Source organism: Gallinula chloropus (genome assembly GCF_964237585.1).
Source record: "Gallinula chloropus genome assembly, chromosome: 3".
Classification (NCBI taxonomy): Eukaryota; Metazoa; Chordata; class Aves; order Gruiformes; family Rallidae; genus Gallinula; species Gallinula chloropus.
The window spans coordinates 11,765,019-11,790,176 of NC_140087.1; the positions used below are offsets into that span (position 1 = coordinate 11,765,019).

The 25,158-nt window shown below is 38.9% G+C and overlaps 1 protein-coding gene across 1 annotated transcript in view; it reads left to right on the forward strand.

Moving 5' to 3' along the window:
* SEC63 (SEC63 homolog, protein translocation regulator) overlaps window positions 1–25,158 on the forward strand; it is a gene marked incomplete at its 5' end in the record, with an annotated part of 60,160 nt that overhangs the window by 17,669 nt on the left and 17,333 nt on the right. Inside the window, 10 exons of the mRNA XM_084261983.1 lie at window positions 789–888; window positions 1,737–1,851; window positions 5,437–5,549; window positions 8,101–8,162; window positions 11,128–11,186; window positions 11,927–11,977; window positions 14,969–15,077; window positions 16,748–16,842; window positions 19,441–19,573; window positions 20,658–20,750. Coding sequence (XP_084118109.1) covers window positions 789–888; window positions 1,737–1,851; window positions 5,437–5,549; window positions 8,101–8,162; window positions 11,128–11,186; window positions 11,927–11,977; window positions 14,969–15,077; window positions 16,748–16,842; window positions 19,441–19,573; window positions 20,658–20,750 — 930 coding nt within the window. The remainder of the gene's footprint in view (window positions 1–788; window positions 889–1,736; window positions 1,852–5,436; window positions 5,550–8,100; window positions 8,163–11,127; window positions 11,187–11,926; window positions 11,978–14,968; window positions 15,078–16,747; window positions 16,843–19,440; window positions 19,574–20,657; window positions 20,751–25,158) is intronic.

A 25,158-nucleotide genomic window follows, 5' to 3' on the forward strand; every position in this document is an offset into this window, starting at 1 on the left:
TTAACTCAGAAATACAACTAAGCTCTCTTGAAGAGAGTTTCCATGCTTTGTTGTGGTGGTGTTGACAGTATAAATATAGTTTCCTTGCAGCTCCATCCTGTCCTGAAAGGACATGGAAGGAAATCTTGTTGGCTAGCTTGTTGTTAAGTTAGTGCATATACTTTTGCCAAGAGCTCTTATTACTGAGCTACGTGCTTACAAATAGCTATTATCTTACTCTTCCTTCCTTTTCCCCTTCAACAGGAAAAACCTAAATGAAGGCAACTTATAAAATACTGATGTTGCAAAGAGGAGGAAAATCCATTGTGTTTGGATTTGAGGCAGTGGCTGTTGCCCAAGCTGCACTCTTCAGTGGTATACGAACACTGTTTAGCCTGTAGGTTAGGGGTTGGGGTTTTTTGAGTTGTGTTTTTCCTGCACACAGTAGCTAACATACCGAAATGGGAGGCTTGTTGGAGTCAAATGTGAAATGGCAGGAGTAGAATTTACAGGTGCATGTTAGCCAGCCAAAGGCTGGGCTCACAAGTGAGGGCTGCTGCGCGGTATGTGGAAACCAGAATGGATTCCTTTTAGACAGGGGAGAAGATTCTGCCCGGCTGCTTGTGTTTATGGATGTGCAGTGTCACTTCAGAGGATTTAAAAGCATTTGTTTCCTCCAGCATTGCTGTTTTTTTTGTTTAGTCCTCCAGCTGATCTTGTACTGCCCACTTCAGGATGAAGTGAGCATGTTTGTCACTGTGCTTTTGGTCAGTTTGGTTAATCACAGTCTTTCTCTTTGTTTTTTATAGAGCAAATTCGATTAAAGAATATAAGAAATGTATATGGAAGATGCTTGTGGTATCGTTTACGGCTGTTAAAACCACAACAAAACATAATTCCTACAGTAAAGTAAGTATGTTTCATTTGCATGACTTTCCATTAAAGCAATTCCTACACTTTTATTTTTATAAAAATACACTTTTTGTAATCAAGCAGCTGGAATTAGTTATACAGTAATGGCTTTTGTGTCACAGAAGAGACATTTGCAATCTGTTAGGTTTGAATAATTAATAGTTAATCATTATTATCTAATAGGGCTTGAAATCAAGATGGATGCTGTTTGTCCTTTGTAAAATATCTGCCAAATGAAACCAGTGAACCTCAGCACTAATGAAGAAGTAAACAATGCATTTGTTTCAAAAAAATAATTCTCCCTCACTGAACTTCAGTGGTGCTAGCAGTGTCTTTTGCTTTGAACATTTAGTATGTAAACATAACTATTCAAATATAAACCAGGAATAATTTGTATGTTTGAAGTTAAAGGTTTTATTATCCTTCAGTTCCTTGTTTGTTACTCCTACCCTCAGAATACTTTGCTGTTTGTTATGCATCTGTCTCAGCTTTTTAAAAAAGTGTTGACTTTGTCAGGTTCAAGTCATCCTTGAGAAATGGGAAATACCATTGTACACCTGCTGGGGATAGACTGTTAAAGAAGGGAAAGAGTCTTGTTGATAGTGGCTTTATTTAAAAAAAGTAAAAATATAAAATTAATTAGAAGTCAGAGCAGCTGCCTCATCTGTATGGAAGGTGGAAATACACCTGCTTCAGAAGGGCTTTAGCATTTCTTGCCGGTTTTAATATTGCCCCTTGGAGACTGATCTCAAATGACTGCTTACATTATCTGTAGAATTATGCTAGAACTAGTGGATTTGTAAGTTTAACAACAACAAAATAATAACAACCTTTCTCCCAAACAGGAAAATCGTCCTCCTTGCTGGCTGGGCGTTGTTTTTGTTTCTTGCATACAAAGTTTCCAAAACGGACCGCGAGTATCAAGAATACAACCCCTACGAGGTTTTACATTTGGACCCTGTAAGTAACGGCATCTTCTCACTACTCTGTACTACTGAAACTGCGTGTTCTATGTCTTGATGTCAAATTTTAGCTTTTTTTTAAACTTAACTTTAGTGAACTTATCTAGTGGTTTTGTTTATGGGTTTTTTGGCAGCTGAAAGTTGCTGCTGTGTGTTGGTCGTTGGTGGGGTCTTTTTGTGCTTATATCTGTACTGATTTATGAGTTCTGTATCTAACTCCATCAAAACTAATGGTTTTCTTAGTGTAGCGAGGTGTGTTTTTATAATCTATTTTGGATCTTACTCTGATGCTGTTTTCTTTCCTTGGTACAAGAAAACAAGTCATTCTTCTTTGTATACCCTGTGAAAATCCTCTCAATAGCCATTTTTAGGGATGCTGCTGAATAAGCCATATAAACACGAATGTGAATAAATTTTATTTACAGTTCTTGTACAGCAGTATTTATCTGGTAAACAAAAGGTGTTGCTAAGGGATGTTGGTGATAGACATTTTGATGTGGTAAAGGTTACCCTGAATCTTGGTTGCATCTGTGAATGCAAACAATAAACTCTAAATAGTGATAGGAGACAATTGGTTTATTAAACTGGGGGGGAAGAAAAGATGTAGTGTTTATCTAGAAAACAGATGCAGTGCTTTATTTATATTGAAGTTCTGATTCAAGATGGGTATAAAAGGTTATATATCCTGAAGACACAAATAGACTTTCTGGACATCTCTTAAATTCTTACTTAGTCTTGTCAAATTCTTTTAAATTAATCTTCACCACAATATCTCAAGCAAAGTCTCTGCTTAGGGTAACTATTTCCTGATGCAAAACTCTTCTTTTGAATAACAGCAGAGTTGTCTTCAGTTCTGAAGTCTGAGGTATGTTTTACTCTCCAGTCTAAGGAAATACACTGGATACAGCTCAGCATGGGGATATGGAAGAACTTTGCATGTACCCATTTTGATTTAACTCAATATATATTGTTACTGTGGGGGACCTTAATATGTATATGAACATTAACAAATACACTGTGTTCCATTTAGTCGTGTGGCTTTTCAGCATAAGTGTGGGCATCGTTGCCACTGCTTTTCTGGGGTAAGGAAGCCATTGCAGCAGAAAATGAGACTCCTGCCTGTTTCTAGCTGGACAGGTAGAACAGGACCTGCCTGTCATGTGTGGAGGCAAGTTATTTAAATTCAGCCTCTGCTTGGTTCCTCTGTGGCTCATGTCTGACCTGCGTTCTCTCACTGACTTACTGGAGCAAGATAAATTTTTATCATTGAATGGTATCACTTGGAGCCATGCAATTTAAATGTGTATGTGTCAGGATTAGCTTTGTGTAACAAGTGATGGTAGGCACTAGGTCATCAGAGGGTTTTCTTTTGTCATCTTTGGTAAACTTCTACAAGTAACATCCTTGGGGGAGCAGGGGGAGAGTACACATGTGATGAATTGTAACCTCATGTTTATTCATTGTGTGTGTGCTGAAGAGACATGCAAGTTACCCAGGTGAAGAAACCAATACTGGAATGCTCGGAGAACGGGTAGGGGAATGGTACATGTCATCAGGACAAAGTCAAATTAAAGCCAGAGGTGTTACAAGGGGGGTGAAAAGATTGGTGTGAAGACAGAGCAGTTGAAGTAGGGTTCCAAATGGAGTCCAAAGTTTCAGAGCGTGTTTCTGTGCTGTCAGATGATGTCTGTTAAATCCCCTTGAAAAATTTCCTGTTTGGGGTAGATGAAAGTTAACAGCTTTCTTCTGTTACCGTGAAAGTGGAAAATCGAATCGTTGCCAGCCCTGCAGGTGTTAGTGATACAGTGGTGTTAAATAATGGAAAAGTTGCTTTAAAAAAAACCCCCAAAACCAACCCCCCAAAACCCCACACTTAAAAGAAGGAGCACTTGAAAGTTTTGGTACGCAATAATTTGATTCTTTGCATTCACCCGATGGCCAAGATCCTTTTAAAACTTTATTTTAATCTTTTGTTAGTGTACCAGCTTGTAACAGGATTTTTTTCTCCAGAGGAGAACCACAGCATGGACAAAGTCATATAATTTACATGCACCTTTATATCAGATAACAGCACTTTGTTTTGAATACCTCTTTTTGAAGCCCATCACTGAAATTCACTGTTGCATAAGGCACTCGGATACTTACTCAATACATCAGTAAATCTGTCTTTATTGACAGATTGGGATCCAGGGCAGAAAGATGAAGCTCAAAGCTGATTATAATTTTGGATTCTTTAAGAAAAACAATTGGTGACTTTAATTCTTTTGCAGGTAGTTAATATTGGGAAGCTGTGTATTCCAAGCAGAGTGCTGATGAACACCAGCTGCCTCGGCTGCCAAGCATTTCTCCAAGTCAGGCCTAACCTCTGTAGTCTAGCTTTTGAAAATGAGGACTAAGCAATTAACATTAGATGTAAAGTTTGTCATCCGCTTATTAGGGATCACATGCAACCTCTGTGGCAGACAGAATGGGCAGCATTCATACAAGCAATGAACACCCTTCCCTTCGATGAACCTGACTTGTTTTTCTTTGTTTTTTTTTCCTCTTTCTTCCACTTCTGAGTTCCTGCCACTCCTTTAATCTCGTCTTGAAATGGCTATTTTTACTTGAAGTCTAATTTACAGAGTAAATCTGTCCTGTGCATTAAATGAGACAGGCATAGTGTTGGAAAATAGTGTTGGAGAATGATAGACACGTTGTCTGAAAACAGCAACTGAAGCCTCAGGGTAGTTTAATTTCTGGTTTAGATTTATTGAAACAGTATCATCATCTTTAAATAACTTGTGTGTTTAATATGCAGCTGAGGTCAGTGTGCTAGGCCTCTCTGCCACAAAGTGCTAGAAGAGTCCTGTGGTAATGGTGCTGTGAAACTTAGCACATAGTGCACTAGAAAAACTTTATCTGCACTTAGGAAGCTTTGTGGGTTTTCTTGAACAGCAAAGTACACAGCTAAACCTGAAATTAATGTGCAGGTGGCATTTAACAACTTTCTGTAGTAGAATAAAAGTAGATATCTCCCTCTCAGGTACAGGTGATGTATTCCCTTTGTTCAAAGAAGCTTGAAATAATTTATGGGTAGGATGATTCTAGTCAAAGGCATTCTTAGGCGGTAGGGCAATCCACTGTTTCTGGTGAGTGACAGATTTATTTCTGTCTACAAGCTGCAAGTGAACTGTCTTACTTGATCTATGAACTCTGCTTAAATAAAAAAGTATTGCAAGTGAGAATTCTTCAAATTCGTGAATAAGTTTACTATAAGATAAGGTTTATCAGACAGGTAAGGCAGCCTTATTTTTTCTATGGGTGGATGAACAAAGTAATCCAGAAAAAAACTCCAATACTCAGCCAGGAGAATGTCTTCTGTTATACTGTAACTTCTAACTTGTTTTAAAAATGTAACTGCTATAAAAATGTTACTAGACAAAGAATTGTTTCCATGAGTTAAATACGTAGTTTCATGATCATATTGTATTCAAACATAATTCTTTAGTTCAGTAAATGGTTCAGGGGAATACTGCTTGATAGATAGAGAATTTATTTGTTTTGAAGAATTTATTAATAACTCAAAACTTTCCTTTTTAAGGGAGCAAGTATAGCAGAAATAAAGAAACAATACCGTGCGTTATCACTGAAACACCACCCAGACAAAGGAGGAGATGAAGTTATGTTCATGAGGATTGCTAAGGCCTATGCAGCGTAAGTTTCTCTTTTGCCTGCAAAAAATGGGAACTCGGTATTACGGGGTGGGAAACCTCTAAGGTAATAGCAGGGATGACCTAAGCAGCCAAGGAACATCTTGGTTCAGTGCATGCTTGTTCTGTGAAAGTTAGGAAGGGTAGCTTAATTGTTTAGCAACAACAGCAGCATACTGATAGGTGTCAGTTTTTGTATTAATCTTCCATGTCAGCTAGGTGAAGTGTTTCCAGTGCAATACATAGGAAATCTCAAAGAACAAAATGGGTGTTGCAGATCCTACTAACTTTGTTGCAGCAGTTTTGAAGCATTGTGTAAAAAAAGCCAAAACCACTGCTTGCTTTACCTAGTGATAAAGCCAAAGGGTAAGAGATGGGACTTTAACTCTGTTCACATTTAGTGACAAAGATATTTCATTCTGGTTCAGACTCAGTTTTCTCTTAGCTCCTCCATGTCCCTTTTCATTTGCACTTGCAGTCCTGATTTTTCAGTCAATGACTATTTCATATCTAGAGTAACTTAAAAGAAAATTAAAACAAAAATCTATAAGCAGAGATAAGACCAAAAAATACTGTAAAGGAAAGGAAGATTGGAGGATTCAGCTTTTATCTGAGAGATGATGTATAATACTAGAATTCAGTGTAAAGGAAATCCCTTTGTTGAATTTTTCCATAATCGAGAGAGGGGCTTGAGTTTTTGTAATGCTGTCCCTACATGGAATGTTAATGCAGCTTTATATTCTTTTCTCTGCTAAATGATCATCAGTCAGAGTCCAGTACTCTCTGACTAGGCCCTCTTAGATACTCCATGCGTGGTCACATAATATTTAATATCTGATTTGCTTAGCTGAAAACAGTTGATGTTACACATTACTTCTGATTTAGTGGTGTGACAACACTTGTGTTTTCAGTATATTTTGTGAGTTAGGACTTAGCAAGATACAGCAATTTCAATACATAGTTCAATTGAATAGCAACGTGATACCTATTACCAGTCTCTCTAATAAGCTCGCTGTTCTGACACTGGGCATCCCCAAGTGCTAGGAAGGCATTTTTGGGTTGAAGTGAGCTCAAGACCATTGTCGTCTTCAAAACTGTTTTACAAGTTGTCTAGGTTTTATATGCTTATGTTGAGATGAGCTGTACTCCTCCCATGCTGGTCTTGCAAACCTGAGAAGGCTCTCATACTTTTTTAATGAACTTGAGCAGAAACACTTAGCCTGCCAGCTGATCTGCTCTGCTGTTGGTGGTGTTTATCTAAAAGAAAGGCCACCCTCCTGTCCCCTTCATATTGAGACAAAGTCAGCTTCTTTACAACAGTTGTGGCAAGTCATTATGGTCAGTCTGAGCTGCTTGGTACATTGTCTTTACCCATCCTCTCTGAGCCTTCTTCCATTCTAGGGATTCATTGTGTTGCTCACATCAGCAGAGAGCTAGGAAACTGACTTAAAAGCAGCTATGTGTTTGATCTTACTGACTGAGAGTCCTGTTTGGAGTGAGATGAGGAGAACCAAGGCCACACTCGCTTGAGCAGTTCTGGAATCATGCTTTCTGCTTAAATGTATCAGCATCACTATAAAAGTCCCTTCAATAGGGTACTCTGGTATCTGAACTCCTGGTATCTGAGTTTTCTGAACTCCTGAGACATCTCACTTCTTTACTTTGCAAGCTAGCACTCAGATGCTTGGTGATGCAGATTGATTCAAACACTAGTGCAAGGGCCGTGGCAGAAGCACGTCTTGAAGAAAATGAAAGTTGCACTGTCCTAAAGAACACAAAAGCTACCCATTCAGTGAGTCTGCTTCTTAACAAATGTGAGACTTGGAAGCGATCAGGAGATGTCTGACTCGTTCCCTGGGTTTCTTCCATGAGACAAATCTTCCATATAGTGAATGGATGGTGTTCTGTTTCCTAAAGCAGTATTCTTCCTTCTACTGACAGGGATTCTGGTTGAGGTGGTATATTATTGCCAAGAAACTGTCGTTACAGAACAGGTATAGAAACCGTAAGGTTTAGGTGCTGGTGTCTTAATTTATTTCTCTCTTCTTAAATGTGAAACTAGGGAGTTCCAGGAAAGAACCCAACTGAACACACATGCCACCAAAGGCTTAAAGTCTAGAATAAGAGAATTATAAGCCCATATGGATAGCTTCTGCTGCATGAACTCATCTTGCATATTCACCTTCCTTCCCAAAAAAGGTGTTTTCAGCCTTTGCTGTCTTTCAGAATCAGCTGTACTGTAACCTGTCATTGAAAAGTGCTTTTTGGGTACGTGGTCACTGCTGAAAGGGAGATGTGACTGTTCCATCTCCACTGCAAGGGTGCACCTCTGTGTCTGATTCCTTTTGCTGTGAGAGTGCTATAATATTTACTGGTGTGTCATGAAGGAATGCAGGAGTATTGTTTCACATCAGGTTTCATGCAAACATCAGAAGCTGTTTAGCTTGTCAAACCGTATCTGAAGGATGGTATAAATGCCACATTTTAAAGTATATTAATGATTTAGAGAAATTGATGTACTTCTCTGTTAACTTGCTATCTCTTCTTCAAACTAGCCTAACTGATGAAGAATCACGAAAAAACTGGGAAGAATTTGGTAATCCAGATGGACCACAAGGTAACAATTATGAATGATAGAAGTCCTATGACTTCTGTGCATTGAGCTTTGTAATATCAGATACTTTGAGTTCAGAGTGCTTCTCAAGTGGACTGTCTTTTTCCTGTGGTTAGAAGCAATGCATCTGATCAATTCTCAAACTTCTTACTGTGGGGAGAAAAGAAAAGGGTTGGAGTTCTTTTTTATTAGTTCAATTCAGTAATGATTTTGAGAGACTAGTTAGCATTAAAAGGAGGTGTAAGTGAAAAAAAACAGTCTATTTTAAACATTTCTTGGTATTTGTAATCAAATGTGTGGAAAAATTAATAACGAGCCATAAGGCAATAAACACACTTCCAAGGGACGTACATGAGGATACATATATATTTAAATAAATAGTGTATACACATCTGCCATCCATTTTCTGGAAGCAGTCGTGAGTATAGCTCTGTGCCACCTTCATCTGGAGGAGTCCTGGTGATTATCCCTGCGCTGGTAGATTGTTCCTGAGCAGGTAGCTGGAAATTATCCTGACAGTGGTGTATTAAAGTTTTGCAGTAGATGATCCAAGCTCAAACAATTTAAGGGTGAAAGTTAATAGATTTTCCCCCTGCTCCTTGAATTTGCAGTTGCATGAGTCACTTGTGTAACATCTTTGTGACTGTTGTTTTAAGTGGACTAGTTGTGAGGAAGCAACTGCTTTGGCAAGGGGGGTGGACCTGATGATCTCTTGAGGTCCCTTCTAGTCCTTGCAGTTCTGTGATATTGTACATTTCTAGCTGTTTCTGATAGTCACTGAAAGCAAAAAGGAAACCTGCCAGCTGTTAGGACAAGCCTCCATAAATATCTGCTTGTTGAGACATTGCAGTTCATGGGACCAAGTTATACTACATACCTACCTGGAATGGGTTATGGCCAGCTTGGAAGTAATAAATGGAATGAGTGATTTAATCATGAAGTTACAGGACGATGTGTGAGGGGACTCTGTGCTGGAAATTCTTTCTGAATTGTATCCATCCAACATGGGAAGTTGTTAGGGGAAAAACCCTCAGCCCCTGGACCAGTGTTGCAGTGAAACATTCTTCCCTCTCCCTTTCAAAAAACCCCTGTGCCTAGTAAATCAGAGTCTCACAAAGGCATTTCTGAGGGACTAAGGTGGTGGTTCAGTTTCTTTAACCGCTGTGTTTTATAGCACAACAAATTTCTTTCAGCTCCTAGCTTGTCTTGGTTTCTTAGCCAGGCAAGTAGGAGGGCTGTCTTCCTCTATCTGTAAAATACAAATTAAGATCTTGCTTCAGAAATGGTGTCACAGTATCAGTAAAATGGCTCTGTAAATTTGAGCTTAATATGTGCACAAATAACTTTCCTAGGATGCTAAACTGTTTTTTCACATCCGCAAAGCTCTTACCATGGTGTTTCCAAGGCAGAGGAGTTCAGATTAGCCAGTATGTCAGTGTCCTTGACCAGACTTGAGGCTGTGACTTCAAAAGAAAACTCAGCCAAAAGCTGAGGATTTATGGGCAGGAAGGTCCTTGTGTACAGTTGGCTCAGAGATTGCTTTCACAAACTTAAAAGGGATTCTGGATTCCTGAAGGGTGAAGTGAAATTTTCTTTGCTAGGGCGGCAGTTCGCACTATGAGTGTGAAGCCACCTCTCTTCTGAAACCCTAACTCAAACTGCAGTGGAATTGGAGTTCTCTGATTTGCTTCTAGATGTCACATTGTTTCTTTATCTGAAGGGTGGGAAGAAGCCTGACATTTTCTCTCACATCCTCTATTCGGTAACCTTTTTCCACACTGAAGTGCAAGCAGCTAATTTAGTCAAATTTTATCTTCATTTAGATGCTTGTACTGTAAAAAGCTGTATCCAAGTTATGTACTATAGGTTTTTTTCAGTTCTGTGTAGTCAAAGAATGGGGACAGTCCCTTTGTAGAGGTATGATCTGGTATGAGATGAAACACATCTGATGTTAGATGTGTCTAACCAAGTTAGATCAGGAACATCCCAACCTCTGTGCCCAGCACAAAGGAACAGCAAATGGTACTCCTCTCTGTCCAACTGAACCAGCATGGAGGTAGGAGGTGGGCAAACAATATTTTCTTGTCCTTGTCATGACTTGCTCCTTTACTAAAAGTAAAATACTGAATGTGAAAATGACCTGGAGAGTATTTAAAAACAGTCTTTCCATATTGAAGGCAATGCTCCTCATTGATAGCTATTAGTACAGAGGAAAGCGTGGGGTTTTTATTTTTTTATTTTTAATTTAAACAGGCCCTAGAAATGTGTGAAGCTTGGTGACTTTGTTTTTTTTCCCTTCTCCTTGGTTTCCTAGAATTTCTACTGTTGGGATAGGTAATGTTTGTGAAGTTCAATTTATTCCCTCTAAAGGCTTTGAAGAGGAGCTATTTCATGCTATTCTGTGTTCAGATCTGTTCATGTAACTGTTCAAGAATCATGTCTTTTATGTTCCTCTCACTTTCTTACCAATCACACAGTAAATTGAAGTGGCAGAGGGTTTTGTTTTTACAATGTACAGGTTGGAATACTTCCCTAAAATTACAAGCTAATAAAACTTTCTCCATATAATTAATTTGCCCAGAGTTTTCTTACAGTACCCGTATTTACTGACCTATATGTATTTAAACTGCTGAAATATGCAAGGCTCTTAAATCTTTCAATCTGTGTAATCTTTGTTGGTTTTGTATATTAATACATCTTGCATACCTATTTCACTGCAACATGTTAAGCTCAAATCTTTGGCATCTCAGATGTTGCATTTGAAGTCTTGTTTTCTTACTGCACACTTGAGTGTATTTCTGGGGTTTTTTTGCTAAATTTGTTAGAATTTTGCTTATTGAAGTGATAAACTTGAGGTTTTTTTTTGTAGATTGGTGGTTTTGTTGGGTTTTTGTTTGTTAGACTTAATGCTAGAGTTAAAATATTAAGGACTTTTTTAATATTAAATTCTGTTTCTTTTATCCTACAGCTACAAGCTTCGGAATAGCTTTGCCAGCTTGGATTGTGGATCAGAAAAATTCAATTTTGGTGAGTCAGCTAAGTAAGATTTTAAGGTGAATGTTCAAGTGTTCATAAAATGTTTGTGCTTCATTCTGCACATTTTAGTCAAAACCCATAGTTAATAATACTACTTTGGTCCAAATGTACATCTTGGAAGCAAATTTCAGGAGTCAAAAGTGTTGGAGTAGCTTAAATCTAACTTTTGAGAGTAGAGTATTGATAATGCTTAGAAGGATCTCGCTGCAGTAGTGATGAGGTGGTACCGTGGTCACCCCTGCTACAAAAAGCATGTGTTTGTTGTTGCAAGGAAACGTGTGTAGAACTGTTTGCTGGGTTTCACTGGTTCCATTTGGTTTCCTAGTGATGCTGTAATCATGCAGTGTCTAAATGTTCTTTCCTTTGCATCTGCTGCTGTAAGGGATTTGGCTGGATTGCTTGATTTTTTTTTTTTTTTTTTTTTTTGTCCATTGCATCACAGTTTAGCTGCCAACTCTTTAATTAAAGAAACCCACCTGAGATAACGTGTGTATGATTTAAAAGGTTACTTACAGTAAACTGCTACTCCTTATGTAAACACTACCCAACTGATTATATTAGTTGTAAGTTGTTCTTCGGAAGTAATGATACGTGTTAAGCAATAAGCTCACATGAATTTATGGTAGGCTTGTGGTCACACTGCTTGACTGCATTTTAGAATAAAGATTAAACAAGAGTGGTATTAACAACCTGAAGTGTCTAATGCACTGCATCTTATATTTTTTCTCTAGGTTTTGCTTGTGTATGGATTAGCATTTATGGTTATTCTTCCCGTTGTTGTGGTAAGTATTATCTGATGAATAATCTACCCTCTGCAACCAAAGCAGTAAACAACGCTGGTTTAGACATCAGTAGAGTTGCTTGTTCTTGCCTTTCATAGAGAGAGTGAGGTTCTTTTTCCTCATGTGGGTGTTTTCTTTTATTATGAACAAAGTGTAGCTGCTGTAGAGTTTCCAAAAAAATGTAGTTCCATGGTAAGAGAGGAGGCTGCAGGGAAAACGACAAGAGTTAGAGACTGAGTTACGTAATTTGTCTTGCACCTTCTGTCATTTGTCGCATGAAAATTGATGTGATGGATGTGATGAACTCAAGAATATATTCAGTGGTGGTATTGTAGAGCCAAGACCGGTATGTCTGTACCTGGTGGTACTAGAATGATTACTGCATGTGGAACAGTGTTGTTGCTTTGGTTTCTCCTGGCTGCCTTTGTTTTCATAACTTCACTTTTTATTATGGTCTGTACACCATGAGATGTCTGCCCTTGAGATTCCTTTGTCTGAGGAAACAATTGCTAGGTGAGTGGTTTTTCAGGGCTTGAGCTTGCCCTACAGTATTGCTTTTGAACGGTGTCACTTACCCAGTGATCGTGCATTTGAGGATGGCATGAAGAAAGTCTCAGAAAATCAACACCCAGAAACCTTCATGCTCTGGGGAACAAGATTTTCATTTGAGAAAGTGTCCTGGGGACTTGGCAACTGCTTGCATCTCTGTGCACAGAGCCTCAGCTAGGCATTATCCCTTCTCTTAGAGTCTTTCTGAATTGCTGAAGGTTTAGTGTAGGGAATTAGATGTGGTGTTTTCAACAAGTTGTTGAATAAGCCTAAAATCCAGGGTATAACATCTCTGTATTTTTCCAGTCTTTCCTTCTAGGTTTCAGTTGGTCCCTGTTGAGGCTTTTTTGTATACGTGTGCTTTTAGTGATTTATACCAGGTTTATCACAGCCCCAGTGAAAGTAAACATCCTTTCTGTTGTTAGGAAGAAATGTCCTGAGCAGAGGGAAAAAAGTAATCTGCCTCTTCTTACCCTCATACTAGACTTGGCACTGTGAATTTCTTTTACAATCAGTGGAGAGAGGGAGAGTAGTTTTTATGGAGCAGGTTATTTTATCATTTCATTCTAAAACAGACACACTGCATGACTCATGCTTTTAGTGGGCCAGTTTATCTTTTATGAATCAATAAAGGAGCTGAAGTTAACTACAGTGTAGTCCTCCTATATCTGAGATAGGCATCTAAAAATAAAGTAAGGCTAGTTCCACCCTTGGAATCTAGATCAACTGAAAGGAAAATACTGATGCATAGTTCTTCCTACACCTCCACTGACCCAGCCACTGGGTCTGGCTGTTGTTACATTTTTTCATAGGCAAACATTGGATAGTTGTGGGATAATAATTAATTCTTTCCTGCAGGAAAACTTAACTTGCATACTACTTTGTATCAGGGTTCACTTGTTCATGGAAGGATCAACACTAATTCATTTATAAAAAGAAAAGTGTTTGTGGGGAGCCAATCCTAGAGCATTTCCCAAATAATTAATTGTGGAGTTCTTGCTGTGGTAGGGGAGTTTACACTGTTGCCTACTGAATGAATGGTAGTAGGCATCAGTTACTACTTCTACTGCCAGTTACTTTTCGCTTGGGATAAACTTATCCAAGACACATCTCTAGCTCTTGTAATTTTTTCTCATTCTAGTGAGCTTTACTTACAAGGAGTTTGATGGACAGGCTGCAGTTTATAACCCAGCACACCACTTTTCTTAAAATATATTGTAGAGCATCATCTGTGCAATGAGTTCTGTAATTTGAAGTCAGCAGTGGAATGCTAAAAACGGAATTACTGGAGCACTTCTGAAGGTGTGAAAAAGTTTTTCTGTCAACCTGTAGGCATATGGCTTAATTCTGAAAATCCACAGCAAGGGCACCAGGGCACATCCAGATTCCCCTTCTGAAAAGCATTTTCTGATTAGGTGAATTAAATTATTTTTTTGCAGTGACCAATATCTCCTATTTTGTTACTGGCCTGTCCTTGATCTGCCTAAACTGACATTGGCTGGACTGCTGTGTTGCAGTACGAGTTCCTATGTATATAACAAGTGGTAAATTGAATGAATTCAGTGTGGCCAGTAGGCCTAGGGAAGTAATTGTGCCCCTGTACTCGGCATTGGTGAGGCCACACCTTGAGTGCTGTGTCCAGTTCTGGGCTCCCCACCATAAGAAGGACATTGAGGTCCTCAAGTGAGTGCAGGGAAGGGCAACCAGGCTGGGGAAGGGGCTGGAGAGTAAATCCTATGAGGAACGGCTGAGGGAGCTAAGAATGTTTAGTCTGAAGAAGAGGAAGCTGAGGGGAGACCTTATCACCACCTACAACTACCTAAAGGGAGGTTGTAGAGAGGTGGTCGATGGTCTCTTCAGCCAGGTGACAGGAGATAGGACAAGGGGAAATGGCATGAAGCTGCACCAGGGCAGGTTTAGATTGGATATTAGAAAATGTGTTACTGAAAGAGTTGTCATGGCCTGGAACAGGCTGCCCAGGGAGGGGGTTGAGTCACCTTCCCTGGATGTGTTCAGAAAAAGGGTTGATGAGGTACTTAGGGATATGGTTTATCTTAGGATGGGTATGGTTGGACTTGATGATCTTCAAAGATCTTTTCCAACCTTGTGATTCTGTGTGATTCTATGATTCTGTGAATGGATTTAGTCTATTGAATTCAATAAAACAACAGCAAAACCAATATGTACATGTGTGTTGAGGGGAATTGTTTAGGCTAGAGATAATTTTTTAGTGTTGGATTGTTTTAGATGAATTTATTGGTGTGCTTTTGTGTGCATTTTTATTGTTTCCTTCTCCTTTGTGAAATTCAGTTGACCTTGACATGGGTAAAATGAGTTGGGCTGAGTTGCCAGGTTGTGAACAGAGATGAGGAGATCCAGCATAGCTGTTCCCATGCTTTGTGGTTGCCTCTGATGTAATTTTATTCTTATTAAACTTTGCAGGGTTCCTGGTGGTACCGATCGATACGATACAGTGGTGATCAGATTCTCATTCGGACAACCCAGATATATACATATTTTGTCTATAAAACACGGAACATGGACATGAAACGTAAGTAGATGCATTATGTAGAACGACTTCTTGGTCTGAAGTATCCTCAGGTGTGGAACTAGATCTTTCAGTTTGGAAGCTGGTGTGGGTCTGAAGAGTTAGCATGGTACTAATCAGTTCTAGGTTGGATTTTACTACGTTGCATGTTGGGAGGTTAATTTGGACCAGTTGAAGCTCTCCACTCTTAATCTTGGTGTGAAAGGAGGAATGGGAGAGTAGGTGGGACCTCTGTGGCTGTTTTGAAGATCACTGGAAACCTCTTCCTTCTCCAAACTCATTGTCAACAGTAGATTATTTCATGTTAAACCTTGCTCAGAACCATAGCTTTGAGGCTTGCCGTGTCTCTCCTACAGATGGGTTAACTTTTTAAGCTGAAGTTTAGATGGCTTTATTTAAAGACTTAACACATTGAGGGAGTGCTGGGGTCAGCAGTGGGTCAGTTATTTCCACTGAGGGCTGTTGTATGGGCTGAATGAAAAATGAGGTGCAGCTAAGATGGCTTGGGCACAGTGGTTGGGTAAGGCTTTTTCTTGGCTGTGCACTCCACAGTGGTGTGGTACCAGTGCCAAAACTCAAGGCTTCAGCCTGGGCAGATGTAACCAAACCAGGCTAGGGAAGAGGCAAGGCAAAGCTGCAAGGCTTGCATTGTGTTAGACATTTTCAAAGTTTCAAGACAAATGAGTTTTAAAAACCCTTCCTTTCTCTGATGATTGGCAGTTGTGGAGCTTAAATAATTGGAAAGTATTTATAGGTGCCTGAAACTCTTCCACATGCTGTGCTCAGGAAGTAGATAATCAAGAGCAGAAATGAAAACTGATGCTTAGGGAACTTTGCTAATTGTTAATAGGTGGAATTCACTGAGCACTGCAAGTAGGCAAAAACAACTTTGTCTTGCTCAGAAGAGAACTTGCTCAAAATCTGAGAATGAAGTTGAATAACTGTTGCTGAAAAAGTTATTTTAACCTGGGGTGATGGGGTGAGCTTTCTCTTAGGCTATGGCTGGAAAATCTGCTATGTTCATGAGCAGGCTCTTAATGGGGGTGAAATGCCCCATTATGTTGGTCTTTCATCTTTAATTACACAACAGAATGTTTTGAGGTAGTATGGATTTTCCCAATTGCATTAGGAAAAGAGCTGACCATCATATTTGTGGGATTTGTTTGAAGGGGTATTTATGGAACTGCTTTTCTGATGATTAAAAGAAGAAAAAAATTGGTGAATTTTCATGCTGACTGAACAGAAAATTGAGTTAAATTTCATCTTTCATGCCTCCCCCTCCAGTGCACACGTTGTGGTGCAGGCACATGAATTTGCTGAGAGGACTGGGTGTGTGAGCATGCAGAAGTGACCAAACTGCTGGGCAGTGACATCTGCCAGCCCTAACGAAGTTGTAACTATGTTTTTATGAAGATGCCTAGAATCAGATGCCAGACTTGATGCCATGCAAAGTGGAGCCTCAAAGAGTCTATTTAGTTTTGTGCCAAGCATTGGTTCTTGCCTCCTTTGCCCTGTGGCAGGAGTAACGGATCCACTAAATGGAGAATGTGGATAGTCATGGTTGCAGGAAGAGTAGGGAATAAGTTTTTTAAGGCTAAGTGTTCTGTAGAAATCACTGGGTGGTATAGGATGTTACTGACGTTTTCTCTGTTTGTCTCCAATTATCTTTGCAGGGCTTATCATGGTTTTAGCAGGGGCATCCGAATTTGATCCTCAGTACAATAAAGATGCTACAAGCAGACCAGCAGACAACATTCAGATACCACAGGTTAGTCATATCTAGTTCTCAAGGTGTCAGTTCTATGCAGATGAAACTTTAGCTCTTTAGAAATAGGAATTAGAAGCTAGATTTGACTTATTTTTTAAAAAAAGATCACCTTAATTGGTAATAATACTTAGCTTAAATGGAATTTGTTTAGTGTATAGTCTGCTAGGTTGGGTTTTTTGGGAGGGGTAAACTAAACAGGGAATTAAAGTATTAGTCCTTCATGAATTTTGAGTGTTGAAATGAGGTGGCTGTCATTTGATAATTTTATTTTAGTATTAACATATTTAACCAGCTCTTTGTTAAAAGAACTTTATCTGATGCCTGAATTAATAATGTCTTGAAATATTAGCGAGAATCCTCCATTAATATCTGTTCCACTGTGGTTGCCTTTTACTTTAATTTCCACTCAGTCTTCCCTACGCAGATACAGTAATGCATACTGTGACAAATACTTAGTGCTAGCAGAGTTTTAGGAAGTCTTATTTATCAGGAACTAACTCTTTGGTTTTAAGAAGCTTAAAGCACAATATACAAAATGCTCCAGTGAAAATGTTTGAAGTTTGCCATGTGAGGTGTGTGTGGGGTTAGTCTCACAGATTTAACCTTTGCATGCACACAATTAAATTTTCAAGTCATAAACATATTTCATGTCAAAAAGAGAGAAAATAAACTGAGCTCTATCACTTTACTTAATTGTCTTTGTCTCTTACAAATTCTTCATCTTGTGGACTTTCCAGCTCATTCTCTTAATTGTGATTAGGTGGAGTTCTTGAGCAGTGGGATTGCATGACTGGGAGAGATCACCTCGATCATCAGTTCCCCTCCCACGCTGTGCAAGCCCTGGCTGGCATTGTGCAAGCCCTTTGCATTTAACTGTTCTTTTACTTAACATGTAGCCTGTAACTGTATCCTACTGAGAAGCTGTTCCAGAACTTGCTGTTCCAGTGGTTAGGAGTCTTGTTTGTGACCAATTTATAGCTATGTTTTTTGTCATCATTATTTTTGAGTCTAAAGGATTCTTGCTATGTATTTCCTTAATACTTTTATAGACAGAAGCAGTAGCCCATTTCTTCTCTTTTTGTCTTTATTTTTTCTCAGCTAGAAAAGCTGTCATCTTTTAATCCCCTCTTTCCCAAAAGGCTCTTCATTACTCTCATCCAGCTATGTGCTGAATAGTTTGCAGTTGATATATTTCTAAACTTTACATTTTTTAATTATATCTGCTCAGAATTGTCCTCAATATTCCATGTTAAGTCTTAGCAGTGCCTTAGTGGCCCTGCTGTTCCTCTGTTTCTGCAGGGAATAACTTTCAGCATAGTGTTCTCCACACCTGTTTCATGTGAGGGTTTAATATCACTATTGTGGGATTGCTAAATTTTCTTAATTCCTTTTTTTTTATATATATCCTTCTGTTTTCCAGCTAACAAGCTCCTCTCTTCAAGCTGCAGTTCTTGTTAGTATGCAAGTGCCTGACCTTATATTTTATACTTCTGGATTTTGTTCCACTTCTAAAGCTTCATAATCCATCATCTACATTCTTTCTTTCTTCTATGACAGTATAAGTCTCCAAAGCATCAATACAAAAGGGTTTTTGCTAATAATTTTTATTGGGTTATCCTGCTTTTGCAGCCATGATCTTATTTCCATTTTTTAACCTGTTTTATTATAAACCCAGTATCAATACTTTCTTATAAATAAAAAAGTTTTCTTACCATAGTTTTAGTTGATGTGTTCTGGTGTTACATGAAGATGTACTTGTAAGGAACTGCTTGTTAGGTAATTCTTTCAAGTGGAGGGGAAAGACTTATCAAAGGTCAGTGGAGCCTGGATGTTGATATCCTGACTTCCTTTGTGACTTACTGATCTAAACAGTGAAGCTTCTGGGCCATGTATTTGTTTTTATAAACTAGGAGTTTCTGTTGCTTGGCTTTGCAGCCTCTTTTCTCCAGGGTCTTCAATAAATTCAGGCAAGAGACCTGTTTGAACTGGGCATCTTGGTCCAGTCAGGGTGAAGAGTGGTCATCCTGAATAAAGAACACCATGATTTTTGTGTGTGGAATGTATTTTATTTCATTTTTCCGAGTTGGTGCTGTTTATGAATTAATTGAAATACATGATCTTCACTCTATCAGGGAGTTCAGGCTTATAACCTTCCTTTACCCAGGACTATTTCCAAGGAAGTTGGCTGAGTCTTAGATGGGTGAAAGGTCCCAAGGTGATGCTGTTGCTACTGCATATTGAGCTTCACATCAATACCTTAGAAATATGGTTGACTCTAGTAAACCCTGACAATAAAATTGGATTTTAGAAAATATTTATCATTACAAACTTACTGAATGTTATTCAAAGAGCATTTCTTATGTGCAACTCTCTACTTCCCCCCTCACTCCCACATCAAAACAAAGCATTTGAAGGCACTTTTTTTTTGGAGCTGGTTTATAAATGGAAATGGCTATTTTCACCTCTACAGAACTTTACAGGGAAAAGTTACTTTAAAAGCTTGCTTTTCTGAATGTAACTCTTTGTCCTTGTAGGCTGTTTTCCTGTATTTGTTTCTCCTTGGCATCAAAATACCTATTTGTGCTTAACTACTTTTAGTTAATCAGAGAAATTGGTGGGATAAATTTGAAGAAGAATGAGCCTCCACTCACCTGCCCTTACAGCCTGAAAGCCAGAGTGCTGCTGCTGACTCACCTTGGCAGGGTGAAAGTTCCTGAGGTCCTGGAAGAAGGTAACGGCATCTCCTCCAACCAGGTGTTGCTGGAAACGGAGCAACACCTTGCATGCTACAGTGCCCATAATTCTTGTCCATTAAGGAGTTCCATGGATCTCTACTCATTAATCTCTATGGAGTGTGCTTAGCTTTTCAACTTCAGTGACTCTCTAAAACATTAACTCAGCATTTACTCATTCTCATGACAGCCCCCTAATACCGATATTCTACTACTCAGTACTTTTTTGCCTATAAATGTGACTGATATTTTTTAATCTTTGTAATACAATAAAAAGTTAAACATACAAAGTATAGTTGTTTTCCAGAGTCAATAAACCCAAGATAAGTATGATACTTTTTTAGCCCACTATGTGAAGCAAAAATGACAAGATCAGAACATTAAATATCAATTACATACAAGCTTCAGTTTTTTTGATTTTTTTAATGCTTCTAAATAAGCAAACCGAAATGTTTCCAAACACAGTTCTTGAGGTTCAGCCATGAAAGTCATGGTTTCTTCAGCTGACCAGTAGACTTTGATGTTCTGTATTTTCAGGCAGATTAAAAAACCCCAGCAAACCTGTGAAGATGCTTCAGTTCAAATTTTCCAGTTTTTCAAAAGAAAATTGATCACTTTTAAGTAACCACTAAAAATCTCTCATTGCTCTTGCTATTCAGTTACTGCTTGTACTTACAACTTCACAGATCTCTATTCAAAAGTGGTTCGTACTTTACAAATAATGTTTCTTCCAAAGCTAGTGCTTCACTTAAAATCAACAATACTGTAATTGCCTGAGGAATTAATGTAATTTTAATAAGACTGGGAAATTGTCCTATTGCTTTTTTTAGTTGGATCTAATAAGTATTTCATTTGATATGGAAGCTGCTTCTCTGATATACAAAATTTGCATTCCCTCTTAGTGCTCTTTCCTGCTTGTTTGGGAATGTTACAGATGGGTGTGTCATTGAGAATACAGTGGTATTTGCAATAACATAAGAATGAATTGAAATGAAGACAACCATTAAATGTCCATTTTACGTGAACTGCGGTCTTTCTCCTTGATAGAAGTGCAGCATAACTACAGCCAGTTTTGTCTTGCAGATCAGCAGTTTATCCTGAAAAAGAGTCCTGCACTACTTCAAGAAATGATTAATGTCATCTGCCAACTAATAATAATGGCTCGAAGCCGGGAAGGTAAGAAAAGAAACTGCATCATTAAAACCAGTAAATACGATGCTTCATTGCAGTACTTCATGAAGTCATTGGTTCCTGTGGGAAACTTAACCTGTGATATTTAGAAATGCCTAAATGTACTTCTGCTCTTCTTACTGTAATGAGAGAGTTCTCTATTTTGAGGACTGAAATGCTACTGCCTCTGCCAAGCTCTGCTCTGAAATCTTGAGTATGTGTATTCAGCTTGTAATTTTTGCAATTAAAAGTTTCTCCTTAAATGCAATTTAAAACCTTTTCTTAAAGATCTGGTCCATTTTTTGGTAGCAAATCACTTGGTGTATGACAGATTGAAGTGCTTGTTCATCTATCTTTCTTTGCACTTCTACAGTTTTTCCTCTCCTTTAATGAGTGTGACTTGGTTTTGGCATAATTTCTTTGTATGTTGCTTACATTTCTCCATTTCAGGATCCTATGCTGTTTAGCCTGCTCTGTAGTTCTTTCCTGAGCTTGTAGGGGCAGGTGCTTTGCTGTAATTGCCGCAGAAATTACAATTTAATTGAAATGTAGTATTTAAGCTTTTGTATTTTTACTGTAAAAGGGCTGAAGATGGTTGCTTGCACTCTAAAGAAGCAAAGACTTGGACCTCATTCCTTTATGGCAACAAACGTAGACAAGGCGTTTTTTTGTTTGCTGTCAAGCTATGCTTCGTGTTCGATCGCAGCTCAACCAAAAATCCTTTTAACAGCCTCCTAACAGGAATGGTTTTGGGGGAAGGTCTTTCCCAGCACTATTGCAAGTGGTGCTGGAAATGGTGCTCCATTACCAAGTAAAGTATGAGAGGGGATGTGAGCAGATAAGGGATGTTGTGTGCTGTCGTATTTTGGGAAAAAGTATTGAACAAGGATACTTCCAGTTCTTTTTTAACCCCTGTGTTCGCTAGGCTCTGAAATTGCTAGGGAGCAAACTTGAAACCTGAAAGTGAATAGTAGCCATATTTTTCATTGTAGAAGTAATCTTCACCTAATGTTAGATTATATTTATGAAAATCTTATTCACAGCTGAACTCTTTGTATGTTTTTCTGAATATTCTCTAGGCTAGTGCTGTAATGAAGTTGCAGAGATATTCTATAAAATTTCACGAATAGTTCAATTTATTTCATAAAAAGCTAACTTACCTGCTTTGAAAGTGTGTGGGTTGGGGTTATGTTTGGTTTTGTTTGGGTGGTGGTGGTGGTTGGGGTTTTCTTAAGTTTCACTAGCTCAGCCAGACCAAGTCCACATACAAGGTTCTTATGAAAAGCATTTGAATGAGGACACATTTTACTTCTAAGTCCCTGTGTGTGCCAAATGTATGTATGTATTTTTAAAATACTGGATAGGTGTTTTTTTTAATAAAAAATATTTCAAAACTCTGAAAGATGTATCTTAAGATACCCTATGTGTATATTAGTCAACTAGCAAATACTTGTTTTTTGCAAAATGCAACCAGAGTAACGCAGCCAGAAGCCTTTTTTTTAATGCAACAGAACTGGAAGTCTTTGAAAAATGCCTGTAGTTCTTTTTGTAAAAGCTGAAATAAGATACTTAAAAGAGTACATGATATACTTAAAAACTTGATTGCTCTCCAATTAGCCGTATTCTTCTCTTGTAGTTAAGTATATACATAGAAATACCTTTTTAATTTGACAGTAGAATGACTATTTATAGATGCAGTGTATTTAATAAACCCCTTTGAAGTTCCAGAAAATTCAGTTTTTTAGCTTATATTGAACAGCATTTTGGAAGATTGCAGTGTAAACTGATACTCCTTTTGGCTGTGAAGTAGAAATGATTTTGTTTTTTAAAAAAAACCCCTCAAACCTAAGCAACCTCTACTACTAACAAATTTTAGGGATTATCATGGTACTTTCAGCCTCACTGAATCTGCAAAAGTGGATGAGAATTTATTGTTGTCATATATGGTAGAAATTACTTTCATAGATTTGGAAAAGTGGTGTCATATGTATAATTGAGGATTTGTTTGGTATTTCTCTAGCAAGTTTTCATGTAATCGTAGAATATTTTGGGTTGAAAGGGACATCAAAGATCATCTAATCTTAGCCCCTTGCCATGGGCAGGACACCCTCCATGAGACCAGGTTGCTCAAAGCCCCATCCAACCTGGCCTTGAACACTGCCAGGGAGGGGGCAGCCACAGCTTCTGTGGGCAGCCAGTGCCAGGGCCCTACCACCCTCACAGGGAAGAGTTTCTTCGTAATGTCTAATCTAAATCTTTCACCCTTTCTCAACATTCTTTCCACAGTTTTAAAATGGCAGTACTTAGAAATTTGTACCAAATGTTTCCTCTTGCTTCCATAGCAGTGCTCTCAGCACAAAGCATTAAAGGGAAGGTGATACCAAACTGGTGCCCATCAGGCCAGCAATAATGAATTTGAAGATTTGGAGGTAAACAGTTGCAGAATTTTTGGCCTTTCACAGAATCACAGAACATTAGGAGTTGGAAGGGACCTCGAAAGATTATCTAGTCCACCCCCTCTGCCAGAGCAGGATCACCTAGACTAAATCACACAGGAATGCATCCAGGAAGGTTTTGAATGTCTCCAGAGAAGGAGACTCCACAAGCTCTCTGGGCATTCTGAGCCAGTGCTCTGTGACCCTCACAGTGAAAAAGTTTCTCCTTATATTTACATGGAGCTTCCCATGCTCCAGCTTGCACCTATTGTCCCTTTTCCTATCTCTGGCCATCACTGAGAAGAGCCTGGCTCTGTCCTCCTGACTCTTGCCCTTTACATATTTATAAACATTAATAAGGTCACCCCTCAGTCTCCTCTTCTCCAAGCTAAAGAGGCCCAGCTCCCTCAGCCTTTCCTTATAAGGAAGATGTTCCACTCCCTGAATCATCTTGGTGGCCCTGCGCTGGGCTCTTTCAAGGAGTTCTATGTCCTTCTTGAACTGAGGGGCCCAGAACTGGACACAATATTCCAGGTGTGGTCTCACCAGGGCAGAGTAGAGGGGGAGAAGGACCTCTCTTGACCTACTCACCACACCCCTTCTAATACACCCCAGGATGCCACTGGCCTTCTTAACCATGAGGGCACATTGCTGGCTGACGATCATTCTGCTGTCCACCAGGACCCCCAGGTCCCTCTCACCAACACTGCTCTCCAACAGGCCAATCCCCAACCTATATTGGTATTGGGGTTGTTCTTCCCAAGATGCAAGACCCTACACTTGCCCCAGTTAAATCTTGTTAAACTTCTCCCTCCCCAGCTCTCCAGCTGAAGTCTCACTGAATGGCAGCACCTCCAGTGTCAGCCACACCTCACAGTTTTGTGTCATCAGCAAACTTGCTGACTGTACACTCTATTCCCTCATCTAGGTCATCACTGAGTCATCAATTGATTGAAAGGAAAATCATCATTTTTGCTACTTAGTAAATCTAAAATGCTGGATGTATTTTTGATGACTGTACATGTAGACAGAATTCCTCCCCTGCTGACTATTGTTGGGAAACAACTGGAAATTGAAAGAGTATCATTGGTGGGGTTTTTTGGTGTTTTACATTGGTTTTTTTGTCATTTGTTAGATATGAGTAAAATTTAGAAAACACATTTTTGAGGGGCAGTTTTGTTTAAGTTTGTGTGTTGTTTACCTTAACATCATTTTCAGTAGCTTAAAACTTAACCAGAGATGTTTCTGGGTTTAGTTGTTGTTCTCACTCAAATTGGACTTGACGTGGTACATGAAAACATCCCATACTGTAATTAGCTGTAGATGTTCAGCAATCCTGATATGGGAAAATAGGAAGATGAAGCCTGGAGTTATTATCATCTAAAGACATATTCTGGGGACGGGTCTTATTTTGTGAAACCTAAGTGGATGATGGGATGAAGAGTCACGTTTGGGGCTTCATTCATTTATCTGTATAAATATCCATTATTATTGTTGTTAGCTTAAAAATACCTGTAAAATGTTAGCACATACTTTGTAAACAAGCCTTTTCAGGAAAAGCACCTTGGATGAATCTTCAAAATCTTGGCACTTTGTTGTCCTAGTTAACTGTAAAAATGCCCACAGAGCATTCAACTGCTGGTCCAGTATCAGCTGTTCTTGAAGGAGATGCAAGACTGAGAAACACAAAGTACAGCACACCACAGAATGAGGTTTATGCAGTTGTGCTGCCCAGCCCTTCACAGAAACAAGCATCCTGCCTGCCCAGAGAGCAGAAAGTAGTACCTTGGGGCTGTTTAGGCATCCTTGTAAGTCATGGACACTGCCTCTCTTATCAAACCCTATTAGAAATGATCTGTTGGGAAAGGAGGAGTGTTAGGTTTGCCATAAAAATAATTTAATCACGGTTTCTTCTTAATTTTTAACAGGGATGTCATTCTTTGCAGATAAGTTTGGATATATTATCATTTGGATTTGTT